The sequence below is a fragment of the Saccopteryx leptura genome, chromosome 3 (assembly GCF_036850995.1).
Source record: "Saccopteryx leptura isolate mSacLep1 chromosome 3, mSacLep1_pri_phased_curated, whole genome shotgun sequence".
Classification (NCBI taxonomy): domain Eukaryota; kingdom Metazoa; phylum Chordata; class Mammalia; order Chiroptera; family Emballonuridae; genus Saccopteryx; species Saccopteryx leptura.
In genome coordinates, this window is record NC_089505.1 from 27572819 (window position 1) to 27591642 (window position 18824).

Here is an 18824-nt window from a genome sequence, read left to right on the forward strand (position 1 = left end):
ATTGGAAAGAGACTAAGAATAATGGCTAAAATTTGACATGAAATTGAGCTTTACACCTCCGGGCAGCAAAGGTAAAAAGGCAAACAAACAATGATATAAGATATGTACATGTCATAATCAATCTGCCGTTTCATCAGCAGAGATCAAGTTTTTCCCAGTACTTGACTATGAGAGAAATATATAGTATTTCTCCATTACGAAAATTATTCAATGCAAAAAGAGTGGTTTTACAAAAGAAATGTAGTCATTCATCAGATGACTAATTTGGAAATAAACAGCTCAACCCTCAAATAACCAAAAGCATAGAATTAAACCGTAGCTCCCTGGTGGCACTTCTATAGGGCAGAGATTCTCAAGCTTTATCGGGCATTAGAATCACCTTTAGACACAGATGGGCTTAAGACACAGATGACTGGTCCCCATTGTTCTCAAAGAAGGGTCCTCGGATCCGCTTCATGGACATCACAGCCTGGGGTCTGTAAACCAGGGTTCACAGGTGGGCTTCAGAAAGTCCATGAATGCAACATTTTGTGTGTATTTATCATTGTTGGAGGAGGGGAGAGAAAAAATCAAACATTTCCTTCGGATTCTCAACCCCTGACCCAAAAAGTTAATCCAGGGGTTTCTCTGCTGAGCATTATAATCACCTAGGGGACATTCTAATATGCAGCCAGAACTGAGACCCTCTGGTGTTTATCAATTTTCTTAATTGGACTTTTGTCATGTGCACTGTCCTGGAGTTCTTTGGGAGTATGTTATGTGTAACAATTTTTGTTGTTGACCGAAAAGAAATTCAAAATTTAAGAGGATTCAAGTGTTCTTCTTAAGGAAGGAAGGATTCTCTTCCTTTTCTGAGGAGAAAAACAAGATTAATTTGCCACTATTAAAATGTGGTAGGAAGATAGCAAATTGGGAGGAGGATTAGAAAAAAGAAGAAATGTGACTGGACTGTCTTAAAGAAAAACACTAGCTCTGCCTAAAACATTTCTAAAGCAAAAATGTATGCAGCTTCCAGATCCTATTCTTCATATGCCAATATCAGGAATTTCTAATTAAACACCTGAAAAATTTCTGTTATTCACTTGAATTACAGTTAATAGCAATATTTTTATTTTAACCTTGTTGAGGTTTAAACGGGGTGAAATGGTCTATAGATTAATCCAGAGAGCCAAACAAAGAAAAATACAGATTTGAAAAAAAAATCTGATCCAAATGGAGCAAAGCTCTCAGGCATCAGAGCTGAGCACATTCTAGCATTTGCCCAATAAATGGCTCTATGCTGTATGAAAACAAAGAAGAAAAGGAAAGCATGCTGGTGATACAGTTTCTGTTTTCTACCAACATACACATAATGGATGTAAATGTTTTTGTACAACAAAACCTGAATAGGACCTTTTTGAGAATCAGTGATTATATATCTTGATCAAATCTGTATTTGTTGTTTTGTATATAGCAAACTTTTAGTAAATGCTTATTGAATGAATTAATAAATTAATGATCCCATATATAAGCAATGGTTTTCCTCTTCCAAAGCTTTTGTTGAGTAGAGCCTGACAGGTGGTAAAGTGCACTTAGCCAGGTGTAAGGTCAGAAATCTGGGTAAAGACAAGTTTCGTAGGATTTGGGAGATTTTTGAGTGTCATGAATATTATGTAGAGAAGTTTCACAGTGAGCTTTCTTTTATGTCCCAGGAGCTGTTAGTCAAATATTTCTTTATATTGCAAAGCTACCTAAAACATAATTCATATATATACATACTTATATTCATCCATTTATTCAACAAATATTTATTGAGCACCTCCTCTCTGTCAGAAGTATGCTGAGGATACTACAGTAACCAGGATGGCCCAGATTTCTGTCCCCACAGATCTGAAGGCCAGCAGAAAGATGGGTAAGTAACAGACACCTACCATGTAGAGTGATATGGACAATGACTGGGGAACCATGGGGTCCAGCCGATGAATAACCAAACATGGAGGAAAGTGCATGCTTCTAAGAGAAACTATTGCCTAAACTGTGGCTTACAGGAGGAGTATGCCTTAGCCAGAGGGTGTTTGTTGTTACTGTTAGTGGGGTGGGGGCATGATGGAGAGAAGGGAAGTATTCCAGGCAGTGAAAAATAAGGATAAAGGAAGAACTAAAATTTCTATCTTTAAGGCAACTAAATTGCATTATACCTCCTCTGATAAAATTCTTCATCTTTTGAGAGAGGCCTTCTTCTAACTCCTGTCTGACTCCCATCTCAGGTTTCTTGGAGGCTGGCTGCCAAAGCCTATCATGTTTGACCCACTTCCCTCACCCTGAGTGTGCACGGGGACACCGCAGTGGGAGCCTCCGGGCTCTGCCTCCTCTGCCCAAGGGTTTTCCAGTGGAGATTTTCTTTCTTAACCTGCAAGCCCCCACTGCAGCACATTTCATCCCTAGGCCTTTTAAATTTCCCTTAATCTGAGATCAAAGTGAAAATCTTCTCTTTAAAACTCAATCAAAATTATCGACATTATAGGAAAAATTTTTTGTCACACTGTTGTATTCCTTTACTGAATTAAAACTTGAAGATAGAATTAATCTTCATTATATTTTTAAAAGCTTCTATCTTCTAGGGTAGAGAAAATTAAACTAATAGGGTAAGATTTCATATAAGTTCTATTTTTAGTTATTTCATTTTCACTTTTAACAGCAAAAGAGATATTTCTAAGTTTCAGAATAAGCACACTAATTTTTCTGCTACTGTCCTAATATGACAATTTCTTTAAATTATATAATAAAGCATTCTTGAAAAACTGAATAAAAATTTATTATATATCAAAACTGTCTATCAATTTCTAAATAGAGTTACAGCATATACATCATGACATTGTCACATGTGATATGCTTGAGAAAAAATGTATTAAACAAATATTTCAGCATTTCCTATGTGCAAAAGTATTAGACTAGATCCTACAGTAGACACAAGGATATTAAAGAAACAAATCCAATCAATAAGTTGTTTATAATAAAACTTTATCTTTAGTGGATCAGATAAGACTTGTCTAACAGCCTCAACAATAATGGTCCTAGAAATGTAAATTCTGGAAAAGGAAACATCATAGGCAGAAGTGGGGGAGAGCAAGAAAAACAGTGGCAAAAACATGGAGATGACAAATAATAAAATATAACTAGTATGTAATAGGATTGCATAGGATGGTGCAAAATATAATTAGAAAACAATGCAGATTATACTGAAACTGGAAAGCAAGATTAAGAGTCCAGACTCTACCCTAAAGGTAATGGCTGCCCCTTTCAGGTTTCTGAGATGACACGAGAACAACAATTTGATTGTATAGATTTGTAAATTCAAACTTTTATGTAACTAGTATGGTTAATGGTCACAGTTGGTAAAGAGCATCATAAGAGTGGCTGACCATGAGTTTGTAATATTCGTATTAGGTGAGAAAGACCTAAAAAATGGTAGCAATGAGAAGGAAAATATGTATTCTATAGCTGAACATGTCTGTTAATTTACTCTACTCTTTTTTAAAGGTTCCTTTGTAAACATATAATTTCTTTATTTGTACCTGCACATTTAAAAATGTTTTATTCCTCTATGTGTCCTACACACACACACATACAAACACAGACAACAACACACAAGGTTGTTGCCATGTAAAGGTAACTATTCCCATTTGATTTTCTGATGACTGCTGGTATATACATAGTATTCATTTTTGTATATTTATTTTTACTAATCATATTGAGCTCTTTTATTATTTTTAATAGGGTTAAAGTTGGTATTTTTGAATTAAAACATTTGACAATCATATAAGTATAAATAACCAAAATTTCCTATATTTAAAATATTTATATTCTATTTTGTTTTCTCCTATTACTAATTGTCTATAATTTTTAGAACCATATTGATTAACAGTGGTACTAATATTAATTCTTGTTCCTGATGTCTTTAACAGGGCCAATGACTAACAAAATTAGATGTGCATTATGAAAAGCTCTCCCATGAAGTAGTGTTGAAAATCAGTGGAATGATGGAAACACCTTAGAGATCAGTGCAGTGATCCCTAGCAGAAGTACTAAATAAATGCTTATCTAAAGTCTTGGAGCCAGAAGAACAGGGTCTAGATTTCAGAGATACTGGTAAGAAAGAATTTATAAGCAACTTAATGTCCAGTGACTTTAGGGATGCAGAAAGACAAAGAAACTAGAATGACTTCCCAGGAGGTCTCTGATCAGACCTAAGTATACAATTAACTGACCAAGTTAGAAATATTGAAAGAAAAACAAGACACCCATTCAGATCACACAGTAAAGGCAATTTGATAAATGGGTCAAGCATCGTTAGCACATTATCAAATGACAGATTCAAGGGGAAGTTGCAGTATCTAATAATAGAAGACAAAAGAACCTCAAGGAAAGTTCTAGATGTCTAATAATAAAAGAGAAACAGAAGTTACTGGCCAGGAAATTGGTAGTGGCTTCAAATGAGCTTTGAAAGTAGAGGAAAGAACTAACTGAAGATCAGAAAAGCAGTGGATGTGGAAGCCAGTGATAAAATTAGGAACCTACTGGAAAGGGGGAGAAATAGAGATAGAGCATAAATATTTTGAGGGAATAGAAATGGAAGACAGTCATCCTCGGCTATTTTTAAAGTAAAGCACGAGGCAAAGGCAAATGTCCAGAGCGTTAATGATACTGTAGAAGGCTGAGAAAAAATACTGTGGAGAATGGACTAGAAAATCAAAAAGACTTTAAAGGTGAGTTGAGTAGGATCAAGAGCCCAAATATAGTTTTTTTGAAAAGTAGTTCATAGTGTGCCAAGTCAACAGTTTTGCTTGGGTTTTAGAAGCAATTCTCCATAGTCTAGAAGAGAAATGAGGAAGCAGTGGGTGATTCGGGAAGGCGAGCTCAGAGCTAAAGGCACCAGAGGCTCGGGGCCGATCGCTCTGGAAGCTCTCACTGCAAGGGCTGTCCAGGCCCTGCCCAGGGCAGCAGACACGGGCTCCGCACATCCATCCTAGGACACACCCTGACCCTGCAGGGCCGGGCCTGGGGAACGTCTCACGGCTCGGGGAAAACAAGCACTTGTGATATCATTTTAAGCTAAATATTATACAATTATGAAAGCATCAGAGAGGAAACAACAGACTCCTGCCTGAGGACAGTGGAAGCTTCTGGCATGTGTTCTTTCCAGCCCTGTGTGACGGGTACAGAAAATGCCACGTCAGGTAAAAAGTGCCCAGGACACAGATATCCTAACTACCCACAATGCTAGTCCTCTTCTAAAATCTCACTTTCCAACCATACACTGAGAAATTGAAAGTATTTTACCCATTGTCAACCTCTAACCTGTGATCTAAGATTGTGAGAATAGGGAGTTGAATCAAAACATAAGCTGAATTTTAAATGATGAATATTTTTACTAAAACACCAACAAAGCTAAAGATACCCCTTTCTCGTGTTTATTTTATTGATTTTAGAGATAGAAGAAGGGAGAAAGAGAGAGACAGGAACATCAATCTGTTCCTGTATGTGCCCTGACTGGGGATTAAATAGGCAACCTCTGTGCTTCAGGACAATGCTCCAACTAACTGAGCTATCAGGCCAGGGCAAGCCAAAGATACTTTAAAAAACATATCTAAAGCCTGACCAGGCGGTGGTGCAGTAGATAAAACACTGACCTGGGATGCTGAGAATCCAGGTTCGAAACTCTGAGGTCACCGGCTTCAGTGCAGGGATCATAGACATGACCCCATGGTTGCTGGCTTGAAGCCCAAGGTCGCTGGCTCGAGCTCAAGGTCACTGATTTGAGCAAGGGGTCACTGGCTCTGCTGGAGCTCCCCGGTCAAGACACATATGAGAAAGCAATCAATGAACAATTAAGGTGCCGCAATTATGAGTTGATGCTTCTCATCTCTCTCCCTTTCTGTCTGTCTGTCCCCCCTAAAAACAAAAACATCTAGAGAACTAGTTTAAAGCAGAATCAAATCTATGCATCTTCTACCAAACAAAATGAAAATATACAAAATTTCTTCTACTCCCTTTAAGGATGGACAGACTAGGACCATTCATAAAAGATTATGTTTACCAAGTACTTGAGGAATCCCAGAAGAAAAATTCTTATGTGTAGTGTAACTACAACTATGAAAAACAGGCACACAAACAGAGTAGTTACCTTTAGGGAGAAGCGAGGAGTAAGATTTGGGAGGAAGCATGAGGGGGCCCCTGGGATGCCGGCAGTATGTTCTGTATCTTAACTGAGTGGTGGGTACATGGGCATGGGCACTTCTTGATAATTCATTGAGCTCTACACTTAAAACATGTAGTACATTTTTCAATATGAGTATTACATGTTAATTAAAAAGATTCTTTAAGAGGGACTGAAAAGAAATACTAATATGGTATAACAGAGATTCCTTATGGAGTGCTGGGAATCTTTTTTTCTTTCTTTTATATGTAATTACCCATTTCATCATGGGAAAAAAGATAAATTTTATTAAACATAGAGAAGTAATATCTTGGAATGAACTAATAATTTCTATTTTAAAAGAGAAGTAACTATGCCCCAAAAGGAATGTGTAACAATTTGTAGACCCAGATCCAGCTCACAAATACTAGGCTTAATATCAATGAGCAGTTGAGAGAGCAGGCTCGATACTGCGGAGCACAAAGGCAAGAATTCTAAAAATACATTAGTGCAGGAAACCCCAATTATACAAAGTGGGTATATTATAGGCCGAGAATCATAGACCTAAAAAACAGAAAAACGGTATCTAATTTAGAAATAACAAGGATAAGAGAGAAAAGGGAAATGCCAGGACTGTACAAATCATGATCAAAGGGGGGAAAAATCAAAGAAAACATTTTTGAAGTGAAAGATAACGTCCACCTTGTTAACAAGAGGGCATAGAGAATTTCTCAGCAATTATTCTTAAAGAACGACCCCAGACACTTATTCATCAAGTTTTAAACCTTTAAAGGCAAGATCTTACATTCTGTCAAGAAGAAAAGAGGTATAATAGAAGAATGCTTTGGATCTCATCTTTCAGATCTCTAAGAAGGGAGAAGCTAACAAGAAAAAAAGAATTACTGAGTTCATATAAGAACTCAGATAAATTTTCTTATAAGACAGATAATATATTAAGAAGCCCTAAAGTAACATCATTAAAGTTGTACAGCTGTTCATATCAGCACAAGAGACAACACAGTTTGAAACCAGATTGAAAGATACTTACTTTCTAAAAGGTATGAGAGAAAGATATCTTATCAGGGAATAAACTATGAAAAGGTGAAATAAATTAACATGCAATCAGTAAACTTGGCCACAAACTGTGAAAATAAAGGATAAATATGTCAAAAATAAATTAAACTACTAACTATACCGACAAAAAGTTAATATGGTAAAATTTTAAATGGCTACAAATTCTTTGTGGCTACTCCATCAAGATGTGGAGTTTCTCACTCTTTGAATCTGACAGGCCTGTGACTTGCTTTGTAACAAAAGGGATATTGTGTGGCTTCCAAGGCTTGGCCTGAAGACACCTTGCAGCTTCTACTCTCACCCCCTTGGAAATCTACAACTCTAAGTGAAGCAGCCTGGACTCACCTGAAGACACCTGGTTCAGAAGACAATCAGTGCTATACCCTAGACATGTGAGTGAGGCCATATTAGAACATCCAACTCGTTAAGCCACCAGGTGACTCGAGCCACATGAGTGACCTCAGGTGAGAATAAAAGAACTACTCAGCTTAGCCCAGCCCAAATTACTCACCCACAGAATTGTGGGTAAAAGAAATTGTTAAGTCACTAACTTGTGGGGGAGTTTATTATATAGCAATAGATAATTGAAATAAAGTAAGGTGAGAGAAAATTAGGAAGATGAACCAAGAATTGACTCTTATCTCCCTTAGAAAAAAGATTAATGTTTCTTGGTAAAAATATAAATTATTAATATAAACAATACAACTGTTTGTGTTAAAATATGTTAATGTTAGGTATGTGAAAAACAATTGTTTGAATTAATCATCTTAGAAAGGAAAGAAAGTTTATAAAGTCCAAAACAGAATATAAATAAAAAGAAGAAAAATAATAAACTTTTAATGACAAATTACAGGGAGAAGTATAGTATTAACTCATCACTGAAAATATTATACACAAAGTAACCAAATCCTAGGATTTAAGAAAAAATACCAAAAATGTTCTTTTTCAAATACTCAATCCTGTAGGTCACAAAATCTTGACTTGGTGACTTTGTCAAAGTCTCATATATTTATGATTTTACTGTCTTTTAATTTGGATGTTTAGACCACTTACATTTACTATAATTGTTGAAATGGTTCAATTTAAAGGTTTCCACATATAAAATTATATCATCTGAGAATAGAGATAATTTTACTTTTTCCTTTTCAAAATACCTTTTATTTCTTTTTCTTGACTAATTGCTCTGGCCAGGACTTCCAATACTATGTGGAATAGAAGTGGTGAAAGCAAACTTCCTTGTCTTATTCCTGATCTTAGAAAAAAAATCTTTCAGTCTTTCATCATTGAGTATAATTTGAGCTGTGGGGTTTTTTTACATGCCCTTTACTATTAGTGGGAATGAGAGAAAATATTTGCAAGTTACATATCTGATGAGAAGATAACATCCAAAATCTATAAAGAACTAGTCTAACTCAGCAAATAAACAAACACCCCAAAACAAAAAACCAAACAAAATCCGATTAAAAAATAGGCAAAAGATCTGAAGTCATATTTCCAAAGAATACACACATATAGTCAATAGGTACATGAAAAGATGCTTGATATCATTAATCATAAGGGAAATGCAAATCAAATCACAATAAGGTATCATCTTATACCTGTTAGAATGGCTACCAGCAAACAAACAAAACAAAACAAAAAAACAAGAAATAACAAGTGTTGGCAAGGATGTAGAGAAAAGGGAACTCTTGTGTACTGTTGGTGAGAATGTAAAGAAGTAACAGCCACTATGGAAAATAGTACGGCGCTTCCTCGAAAAATTAAAAATAGACTACCATATGATCCAGCAGTTCTACTTTTGGGTATTTATTTGAAGAAACCAAAAATACTAATTTGAAAATATACATCTAACCCCATGTTCACTGCAGCATTATTTACAATAGCCAAGATATGGTAACAACTAAGAGTCCTTCAATGGATGAATGGATAAAGAAAATGTGATATGTGTGTGTGGTGTGTGTGTGCGTGTAAATTAAAACATTATTCAGCCATATAAGGAAGAAAATATTGCCATTTGTGATAACATGGGTGGACCTTGAGGACATTATACTAAGTAAAATAAGTCAGAGAAAGAAAGACAAATACTATATGATCTCACTTATATGTGGAATCGAAAACAAAGGAACAAAAACAAGCCCACAGAAACAGAGAAGGAATTGATGGTTCCCAGACATGGAGGGCTGGGGGTAGGCAAAATGAGTGGAGAGGGTCCAAAGGTAGAAACTTCCAGCTAATAAAATAAACTTTCAGTTAATAAAATAAACATCCAGTTAATAAAATATATGCCGTAAGGATGTAATATATAGCATGCTGATTATAATTAATCACACTGTATTGCTTTTTTGAAAGTTGCTAATAGAGTGTATCTTAAAAGTCCTCACAAGAAAAAAGAAAACTTTTTTGTAGCTATGTCTAATGATGGATGTTAACTAGACTTACTGTGATCATTTCACAATATTACAAATATTGAACCATTATCTTGCACAACTGAAACTAATTTGTCAATTATACTACAATAAAAATCTATTTCTATCATTCTGCTTTTAAATCTCCAATAGCTTCATAATGCAATTATAAGCAAATCAAACACAGTAGGGTCTACAAGGCCCTACCATCTGACCCCTACCTACCTGCTCTCACTCTTCCCCTCATTCACCAGCCTCTAGGCACACTGGCCTTCTCTCTGTCACTTAATCAAACCAAACCCATTACAATTTCAAAAACCTGACATTTGTTGTTTCCCTTGTGAAAAATATTCTTCCCTTAGATGTTTAGATGGCTAGCTCCCTATCACTATTCAGTTTTGCATCTCAAATTTTCCTTCCTCAGAGAGCCTTCCCAGACCATTCAAGCAGAAACAGCCCTTCCCCCATCTTCTCTATAAAATTGCTCCAGTTCCAAACAGCATTTACTACTTTATGAAATCATCTTATTTTTTACTTGTTTATTATTTGATTTCTCCCACAATAGTAAGCTCTGTGAGATCAAGAATATAGTCTGTTTTGCTCACTGCGTTTTTCTTAGTACTTAAAACAATGCCCAGCACTTAGTAGGCACCTGAAAAATATGTATTTATAAATAATATGATACATATCATAAATAAATGAGTGAATGCAGATTTCCCCAAAGCATCATTTGCTTCCCTCTGTTTTAACATCTATCACATTACACTGTAATATCTTGCCCCACACAGCTATAATATATATTCAATAAATACAACAGAATGAATGAATCAATGAGTATCAAGAATAGTAAAATAGTGACTATGTAATAATACTTTGAAAAGATTTAAAAATACATTCATAGTAAAAAATTCATTAAATAATAACTCTCCAAAATTTCATTTGTATGAAATAGCAAAAAATTATACATAGAAAACTAACACTGAAACAAAATTTAGTCAATAGTCTCAGCACTCCATTTTTAAAAATATGACAACAAATATATTTTCTAATTCAAATGTTGAATAATATAAATGAGGATGAAATAATTTCTTTCATTTTCAAGCACTATCCATGCACCCTCCCATCACAGGGTCTATAACATACTGTTACTTTTACCTGTTTATGCTCTATCTTCCTTCTGTCTCTTCATATAGTTAACACCTACAGATCTCAGATGATCCTCACTTTCTTACAAATTTCTTAATAGGTCAACTATCTATTCTGATTACAAACTCTTGAGGAACAACATACTTCTCCCTCAGAGGCTTGTCACAACCGTCATTTATATTCATTCGTGAAATTATACTGTTCACAAAAATTAGGGGATATTTTATATCTTCATACTCATTTTAAAATATCCCCTAATTTTTATGAGCAGTATATTTGATATAATAGTAGACTGAATACTTTATGAAGGTAGAGCCCATGGTAATTTTCATTCTCCACTGAATCCCCAGGGCCTAGTACAAGTTATGGCATATGATAATGTCTGTGGAAAGAATAAATGAAGGAGAGGGAGTGATCCTATTTCTAAGGTCCCTCTAATCCCGAGATTCTGTCCCACCTGAAGTAACTCAGTGGAGACTTCCTGCACAGTTGAACTGTACATTATGCCATTGAACCTGCTGCTTACTTAAAGCTTGAAACCCCTGCTTCTCCACTCCTATTTGCTCTCAATAGCAACTATTTTTTTAGGACACATGGAATTTGGTTGTTGAACTGAAAGAGATGGATGACCGTCACCAGACTACACACAAAATTCTTGACCTTGTAATAAATTACCTTATTATTTAAGGATGCATAAAATCTAATTACTAATCCCCTGCAAACAGGTTGTTTTTAAAAAGGTGGTGTATGTGTAGAGGATTTAGAAAGCATTTGGCCCCTCTCAGACCTGGGTGGGGACAGCAAGGTGGCACATGCGCTGCCCCAGGCCACAGTCTGGGCTCGTGGAATACAGGTTAACAGGAACATATGAGAGCGAAACGTTTTTCTAGGGTTCTTTGTTTGGTATTGCCATGTTTCAATAGGTACAGCTTAAAAAAATTTCTTTTAACTAGGAGAGCAAACAGGTATGAATATTTTATTTAAAACCATCTATAATAGATTTGTCAGGGGAAAAAACTAGCTCATTTGAAGCACATTGCATTGTATTTACATTCAGGATAATGCCATTTCACCCATCACTCTTTCAGTTTCTTCTCAGCTGCTATTTAGTCATTTTTAAACGATTATTTTAATGTCAACGAGACTATTTCAATGTCTAATGAGAATATTTTAAACTCAGAATTTTGTCTTAACTCCTAAAATATCAAACAGAAAAACTATGTATTCATTTAAATTTAAGAACACAGCCTGACCAGGTGGTGGCACCATGAATAGAGTGGACCTGGAATGCTGAGGACGCAGGTTCAAAACTCCGAGGTCGTGCCTGACCAGGAGGCGGCACAGTGGTGGAGCGTCAGACAGGGATGTGGAGGACCCAGGTTCCAGACACCGAGGTCACCAGCTTGAGCGTGGGCTCATCTGGTTTGAGCAAGGCTCACCAGCTTGAGCCCAAGGTCACTGGCTCGAGCAAGGGGTCACTTGGTCTGCTGTAGCCCCTCGGTCAAGGCACTTATGAGAAATCAATCAATGAACAACTAAGGAGCTGCAACAAAGAGATGTTTCTCATCTCTCTCCCTTCCTGTCTGTCTGTCCCTATCTGTCCCTCTCTATGACTCTCTCTGTCTCTGCCACAAAAAAACAAAACAAACAAAAAACCTCGAGGTCACCAGCTTGAGCACAAGCTCACCAGCTTGAACACAGGGTCGCCAGCTCCAGCTTGACCGTGGGATCAAAGACATGACCCCATGGTTGCTGGCTTGAGCCCAAGGTCACTGGCTTGGCTGGAGCCCCCAGTTAAGACACATGAGAAAGCAATCAATGAACAACACAAGTGCTGCAACTACGAGTTAATATTTTTCATCTCTCTCCTTTCTGGTCTTTATGCGTCTGTCTGTGTCTCTCTCTCTCGCTAAAAAAAAATTTTTTTTTTGTACTTTCTGAAGTTGGAAACGGGGAGGCAGTCAGACAGACTCCCACATTCGCCCAACCAGGATCCACCCGGCATGCCCATCAGGGGGCAATGCTCTGCCCACCAAAGGGCGATGCTCTGCCCATCTGAGGCGTTGCTCTGTTGCAACCAGAGCCATTCTAGCACCTGAGGCAGAGGCCATGGAGCCATCCTCAGCGCCTGGGCCAACTTTGCTCCAATGAAGCCTTGGCTGTGGGAGGGGAAGAGAGAGACAGAGAGGAAGGAGAGGGGGAGGGGTGGAGAAGCAGATGGGTGCTTCTCCTGTGTGCCCTGGCCGGGAATCGAACCCGGGACTCCTGCACGCCAGGCCAATGCTCTACCACTGAGCCATCCAGCCAGGGCCAAAAAAAACTTTTTTTTAATTAAGAACACAGTAATGAAAAATGGGGTCTGTTTTTTTTTCTGACTTCTAAAATTTGTCATAAGAAATTGTCATAAAAGCATAATTTCTAAGTCACTCTCTAGAATTTCCACATATTACATTGTTTCATTGATATGTTAGTGTTTTCACATAATCTGTTATAAAGTGCCTTATCATTCAACATATTCTAGCATTTCTGAGCTGAGTTTCCAAAACCAAAATAGTTAAAAAGAATAAACCTAAATATTTAAACCCTCAAGTCCTCAGAGAACAAAAAGTGGGACATATAAAGTTCATTAATTAAAACAGCAGCCATTCTCCTTTTCTTTGTCCCTGTTCTGAAGCCGCCCTTTCAACATGGGGTGCGGAGATGAGGGGGACAGTCCTGAGGGGAAATGACTTGCCCTTCATCTTACTCCTTGTGGGACAGCTGAATCAAGGACCACACACTCTGGAGTCCCACCAAACTCTGGGGACAACCCTTTCCCATTCCACTCTTCTCTTGTCACCCTTTCCACTGGGAGGGGTGTACCCAAAGCCTTCACCGTTTAAGGCACAGTACTTTGGGGGATGACTCTTTCCTCCCAGGGAAGTCAGTCTTCCAAGAGGAGAGAGGTATGTCAGGTTTCTAGATACCTTTCCTTCCCTAGTATTTCTAATGCCTTAGTATCTTAGTATTGGTTTTTTTTAATTTTTATTTATTCATTGTATAAAGTGGGGAGAGAGAGAGAAGGGGGCAGGAGTAGGAAGCATCAACTCCTTTATGTGCCTTGACCAGGCAAGCCAGGGTTTCAAACCAGTGACCTCAGCATTCCAGGTCAACGCTTTATCCACTGCGCCACCACAGGTCAGGCAACCTTAACATTTCAAATACTGCAAAGAGATAAGAATGATTAAGTAAAGGTACTTTGCTCTTCCCTAAAGGCAACACTTTTGTTCATGAAAATAACACATGACACATACAGAGACATCTGTGAACTGAATGGGAAGAAAAAACATCAGGAGATCGCAAGCCATACCTGAGTAGGACTCTGAAGACTGAAATCTAAACCACATGTAAACTCCGTATGGTGATCTACTATTTCAAGTAGAGGGTCAGGCCTCGAAAAGTTCCAGAATCTGTGAATATAAATTAAAAAAAAATTAATTTAAGTGCTAAAACTACCAAAAATTTTAACTAAGAAAAACAGATATTTAACATAGCAAAGATTTTTATCAAAATAGGTTTAACCAATTCATAGATGCATGGTCTCCTTACTGATCTACATTTTTTAAAATCTTAGAAAAAATGTACTCTATTCTATTACATTAAAAAATGAAATTATTAATCAAGCTACTCTTGTAAACAATCATTATATTCCCATTAGTATACCTTCAAGTGTGAAACTTAGCAAGTTTTAGTGAATTTTTTTTATATTACACAAAGACATTTGGATGAGAGACACTAAGCTTTTGTAGCTATTTCTAGAAGCACTTGTTGCTGTAACATGAGGATATTAGAATAAATGCACTCTAATATTTTATGATTTTAAATACTATTTCATTTTTCAATGACTGACATGAGAAGACCTTGAGTTTAATTTACATTTCAACAGCAATTCAAATTCTTTAAAAAGAATCTGTTCTCTTAAGAAAACATCTCTATAATTCTGAAACTTCCTTTCTTTTCTTTTTTTTTTTGTTTGCTTTTGAGGCACAGTCTTTCTTATACATTCAATGTAATTTCTAGAGTCAAGAAAAACTGAAATGTGTTTTCCTGGGCCAATATTAAGTAACCTATTTATCCTCTGTAGACAATGATTGGTAATATTTACCATTATATATCTGATTTCTACTGTTGGGGACTTGAACCTTATTTTCAACCCACAAAATATACGATAGTACTTTATTTATAAAGCTTTACCTGCTTATCATGGAACACAGTGAAGGGTTAGCAGATCTCTTTGAAAGAGAGTAAATACACAAAACCAACAATCAGTTTGTTTAACCTGGTGGTATTATTTTCCTAATAAATACAGAGTTGGCCTTATTAAGTTTGAAAAGGACTGTTGCTATGGATAATCTACCTTGTGGTACCAGAGAGACAATGAATAAACAGCTCATTTATCAGATTACTGAAATCTCTAAAATATTTAAGGGAGATAATTTGACTTTTGAAAATGTGCATGTTCAAACAAGTGAAGGAGCAGGTCCTTCTCAGAAATCGTAACAGTGGTCTCCACTGTCTCTGCATGTTTGTGCCTTCGGGTCTAGAGACAGTGAATTTTACTGCAATCTAATTTTCTAGATCTTAATAATGTTTATATAAGCAAAAGTAAATATGTAATTGTATAATTTCATTTCTAAAACATGGTTATACAATGATTTGAAATATCTGAAGCAACAATCAAATGATTTTGTATATGCCCACTATATTCCAAAAAAAAAATTTCAAAATGGTTTTTTAAAATATCTATTTTTAAAAACATATGGAAATACGGGGAAAAAACAAGTAAAAGGAAAAGTAAAGGTAGGAGAGTCGATTCAAACCGGCAATACTTATAAATACTTATAAAGTTGTATACACTTGACAGGGGAGGACCTCTCAAGATGCTAAGCTTTCCAGTGGCCAAAGGGCAAAGGGAGACACAGTCGGGCCCTAAATTCAGTGTCTACAATCAAATTGCCCTTGGAACTCTCGGAAGGAAATCCACCCCCAGGAGGCCGTGGAGAAGCCCAATGCTTACCTATGGAGAGCATCCTGAACGTTTCTTACGGAAACACCGAGATGCTGCCTCAAGAGCATCACCCATGAGCCACGGGCATCACCCCAAAGTGCAGGCTGGTAGACTCACTCTATGGGAAGGTCAACTTAATCCAGGGATTCAGCTCTCTGACTTCACTTGGGATTTAGATTTTCTTTTGGTAAAATGGATTGGCTAAATGCTCTTTAGACAAACCATAAAAACTGGTTTCCTTCAGCACTGTTTAAGGACAATGAAAAGCAACAAGGATTCGTTCACATTCCCGTCCAGTTCCTGGAATGCACCTTTTGTTGTTATTTTCTTATTTGAGCCAGTTAAGGATAAGGATAAGGACAAGACAGGCAGGCCTTATAAGAATTAAGATGCTTAATAAGGGCACATGTGAAAACATCCAATTTTAGCTGGAAATTGTAATAAGGGAAGTCACACATGCAGGAGGGCAGAGAGCAAATTCAAAAAGTCAATTTGAATTTGCTCTGATACATGATTACTGGGCACTCATGGCCCCATGCAGTTCAACACCATAGTCACACAGTCATAATTTTAACCTGGGAAAAACTATGAATATTTATTTGGATTTTGCAAAGAATCTATCAAATAAAATATATGCTAAAATCCTACAAATACTACTTGGTGAAGGAAAGGGTAATCCAGTGACTGGCACACAAGCACTATTGGCTATTGTTCCATTTCACAGCTCGGACATGCAATATACAAAGTATATATTCTGGTGCAAAAATTATGGGGTTAATTTGCAGCACAATAGCTGACTGGGTACCAACATTCTTCCTGAAAACAGTTAAGCTTGCCAGATAAACTACAAAAACAAACAACTGCCACAAAACTTCATAAAAGCATCCATGAGGAACACTCATGTAAAAACTAAGCGACGCCTCGAACCCAGGGCAGTACGTGGGTCAAGGAAGACGGCTTTTGCACTGGAGGATTTGCAAAAGAGGGAGAATCTAAGCTTCAATTTTCTTAATCTCAAGGGGATCAGGAACCAGTAAAATAAGAAAAAATTAATATTAATAACTTTAAAACACCTTTCTGCGAACTAAAATAGCTTATCAAAAATATCAAGTTCAATACAGTAAATTGCACAAGCTAAGTAGCTGAGAAAACCGAAAGTTAAGTAACGTGTCTATAAACTATACTTTTAAATTGCTAATGGTTTCTTAATAACAAAAGAAATGTATTTCTTTCTTCATTTGCACTCCTTAATGGCAACCGCTATTAACAGTGTGATGTATCTAGTTCCAGATTTTTCTATGGATCACCATTCCAGTTCCACCAGGAGGGCTGAGCTACAAGGAGGAAGTAACAGGAAGGAAGTGGGTGTTTCACGAGGTTTTCTCCCATTTGCAATTAGGGAATTGGCAAGGTCTCTCTTTGCAATCTTCTTCTGGACTCAAGGGTCCAGTAAGGTCTATATACCTGAGGGCCTTTGTGCGCTTATCACACAAGTAAAATGAGCGCCTTTTTATTGGGAGAAGTCAGGCTACATATATCATTATGTAGACAAATAAGGCACATTATTTTTAAGTGAGATGGTTTTCTGGTCCAGCATATATACTATGTGGTGCCTTTTTGTCTCTTTGCTGATGAAATCACTGACTATTTAAGCTCTATTATGGGAAGTAAATAAACTTTCCATGATTAAAAATATTATAGACTGTAGGAACATTTTTCATGTAAATTGGAGAGGGAGAAAGAAAAAAATTCATCACAGTGCAATGTCTTAGTTGAATCCCTTTTTGCATTCTGACTCCACATGCCTTTAGCAAAACAGGTGTGTAGCACTGTGTTAGATAAAACATCAAAACTATTTCAAGAACAAAGCTAAGGTTACTTTTTTATTTTACTAAAATGTAATTTTAAATTTCTACATTAACACTTTTAAATTTTAGCTAACAGATGAATTCACTGGAAGGTTTAAAATATTTCTCAAAGGTCTCCCTTTTTCTCTCCTGTTCTCAACTGAACAGTCAGTAATTCTTCATAAGGCTTTCCTAACTACAAGAAGATGGGGGGAAAGTCTGACTACTTTTCAATAGCTTACAGGTACATTAATTTTAGTTGTTTTTTTTTTTAATTTTTAAGCAAATTGCGACATTACAATTCCCTCTATTTGCATTGCTCGGGTGTGCAGCATTCTCTAGTGATGAGCAAAAAATGTCATGACAGCTTATTATCTCACTTAATTACTCATCCACTCAACAATCTATGAGTCCTAAAGCATGCCAGGAATTGTGCAAGGCACCAGAAGCAAGAGACACATGGCCAGCCCGCCTGCAGCTCCCAGTTCAGTGGAATAAACAGACATTTAAAAAACAAAAAACAAACAAATAAAAATACCCCACAGCCCTGGCTGGATGCTGGGTTAGTTAGAGCTTCTCCCAGAAGCGCAGAGGTTGCCGGTTCGATCCCCAGTCAGGACACATACAGGAACGGATTCATGTACCTGTCCCTCTCTCTCTCTCCCCTACTTCCTCTCTCCCTAAAGTCAATTAAAATATTTTTAACCCACAAAAACAAGTGTAACTGCAATTGACAAGTGCACCAAAAGACAACCCAGGATGATGTAGGAATTCCTTCCTGAGGAAGTGACACTGAGTTGAAATCTGAAGGTTAAGGAGCTTGCCAGCAGCGTGTCGTGTCCCTGTCAGCAAGGAGCCTGAATGGCATGTGACTGAGAGGGTCTGTGAGACTTGGGCAGGGGCGGGACAGTACTACACAAGGCCAACAGGACTGATCACACAGGTCTTATAGGAGTGAAGAATTTGGGATTTTTCTCTTAAGAGGGAACACATACACACAACATAGAGTTTTAAGCAAGAGGTTTATATACTTAGTTTGCCTCCTTAAAAAACATTTTTAAATACACATTTTTTTATTTTAGAATAGTTTCAAATTTGTAGAAAAACAGTGAAGATAGTATAGAGAATCC

General features: G+C 36.9%; 1 protein-coding gene across 1 annotated transcript in view; it reads right to left on the minus strand.

Annotated features, from left to right (window-relative positions):
• Positions 1 to 18824, minus strand: part of PEX7 (peroxisomal biogenesis factor 7) — an 81616-nt gene that overhangs the window by 7453 nt on the left and 55339 nt on the right. Inside the window, exon 9 of the mRNA XM_066371756.1 lies at positions 14150 to 14249. Coding sequence (XP_066227853.1) covers positions 14150 to 14249 — 100 coding nt within the window. The remainder of the gene's footprint in view (positions 1 to 14149; positions 14250 to 18824) is intronic.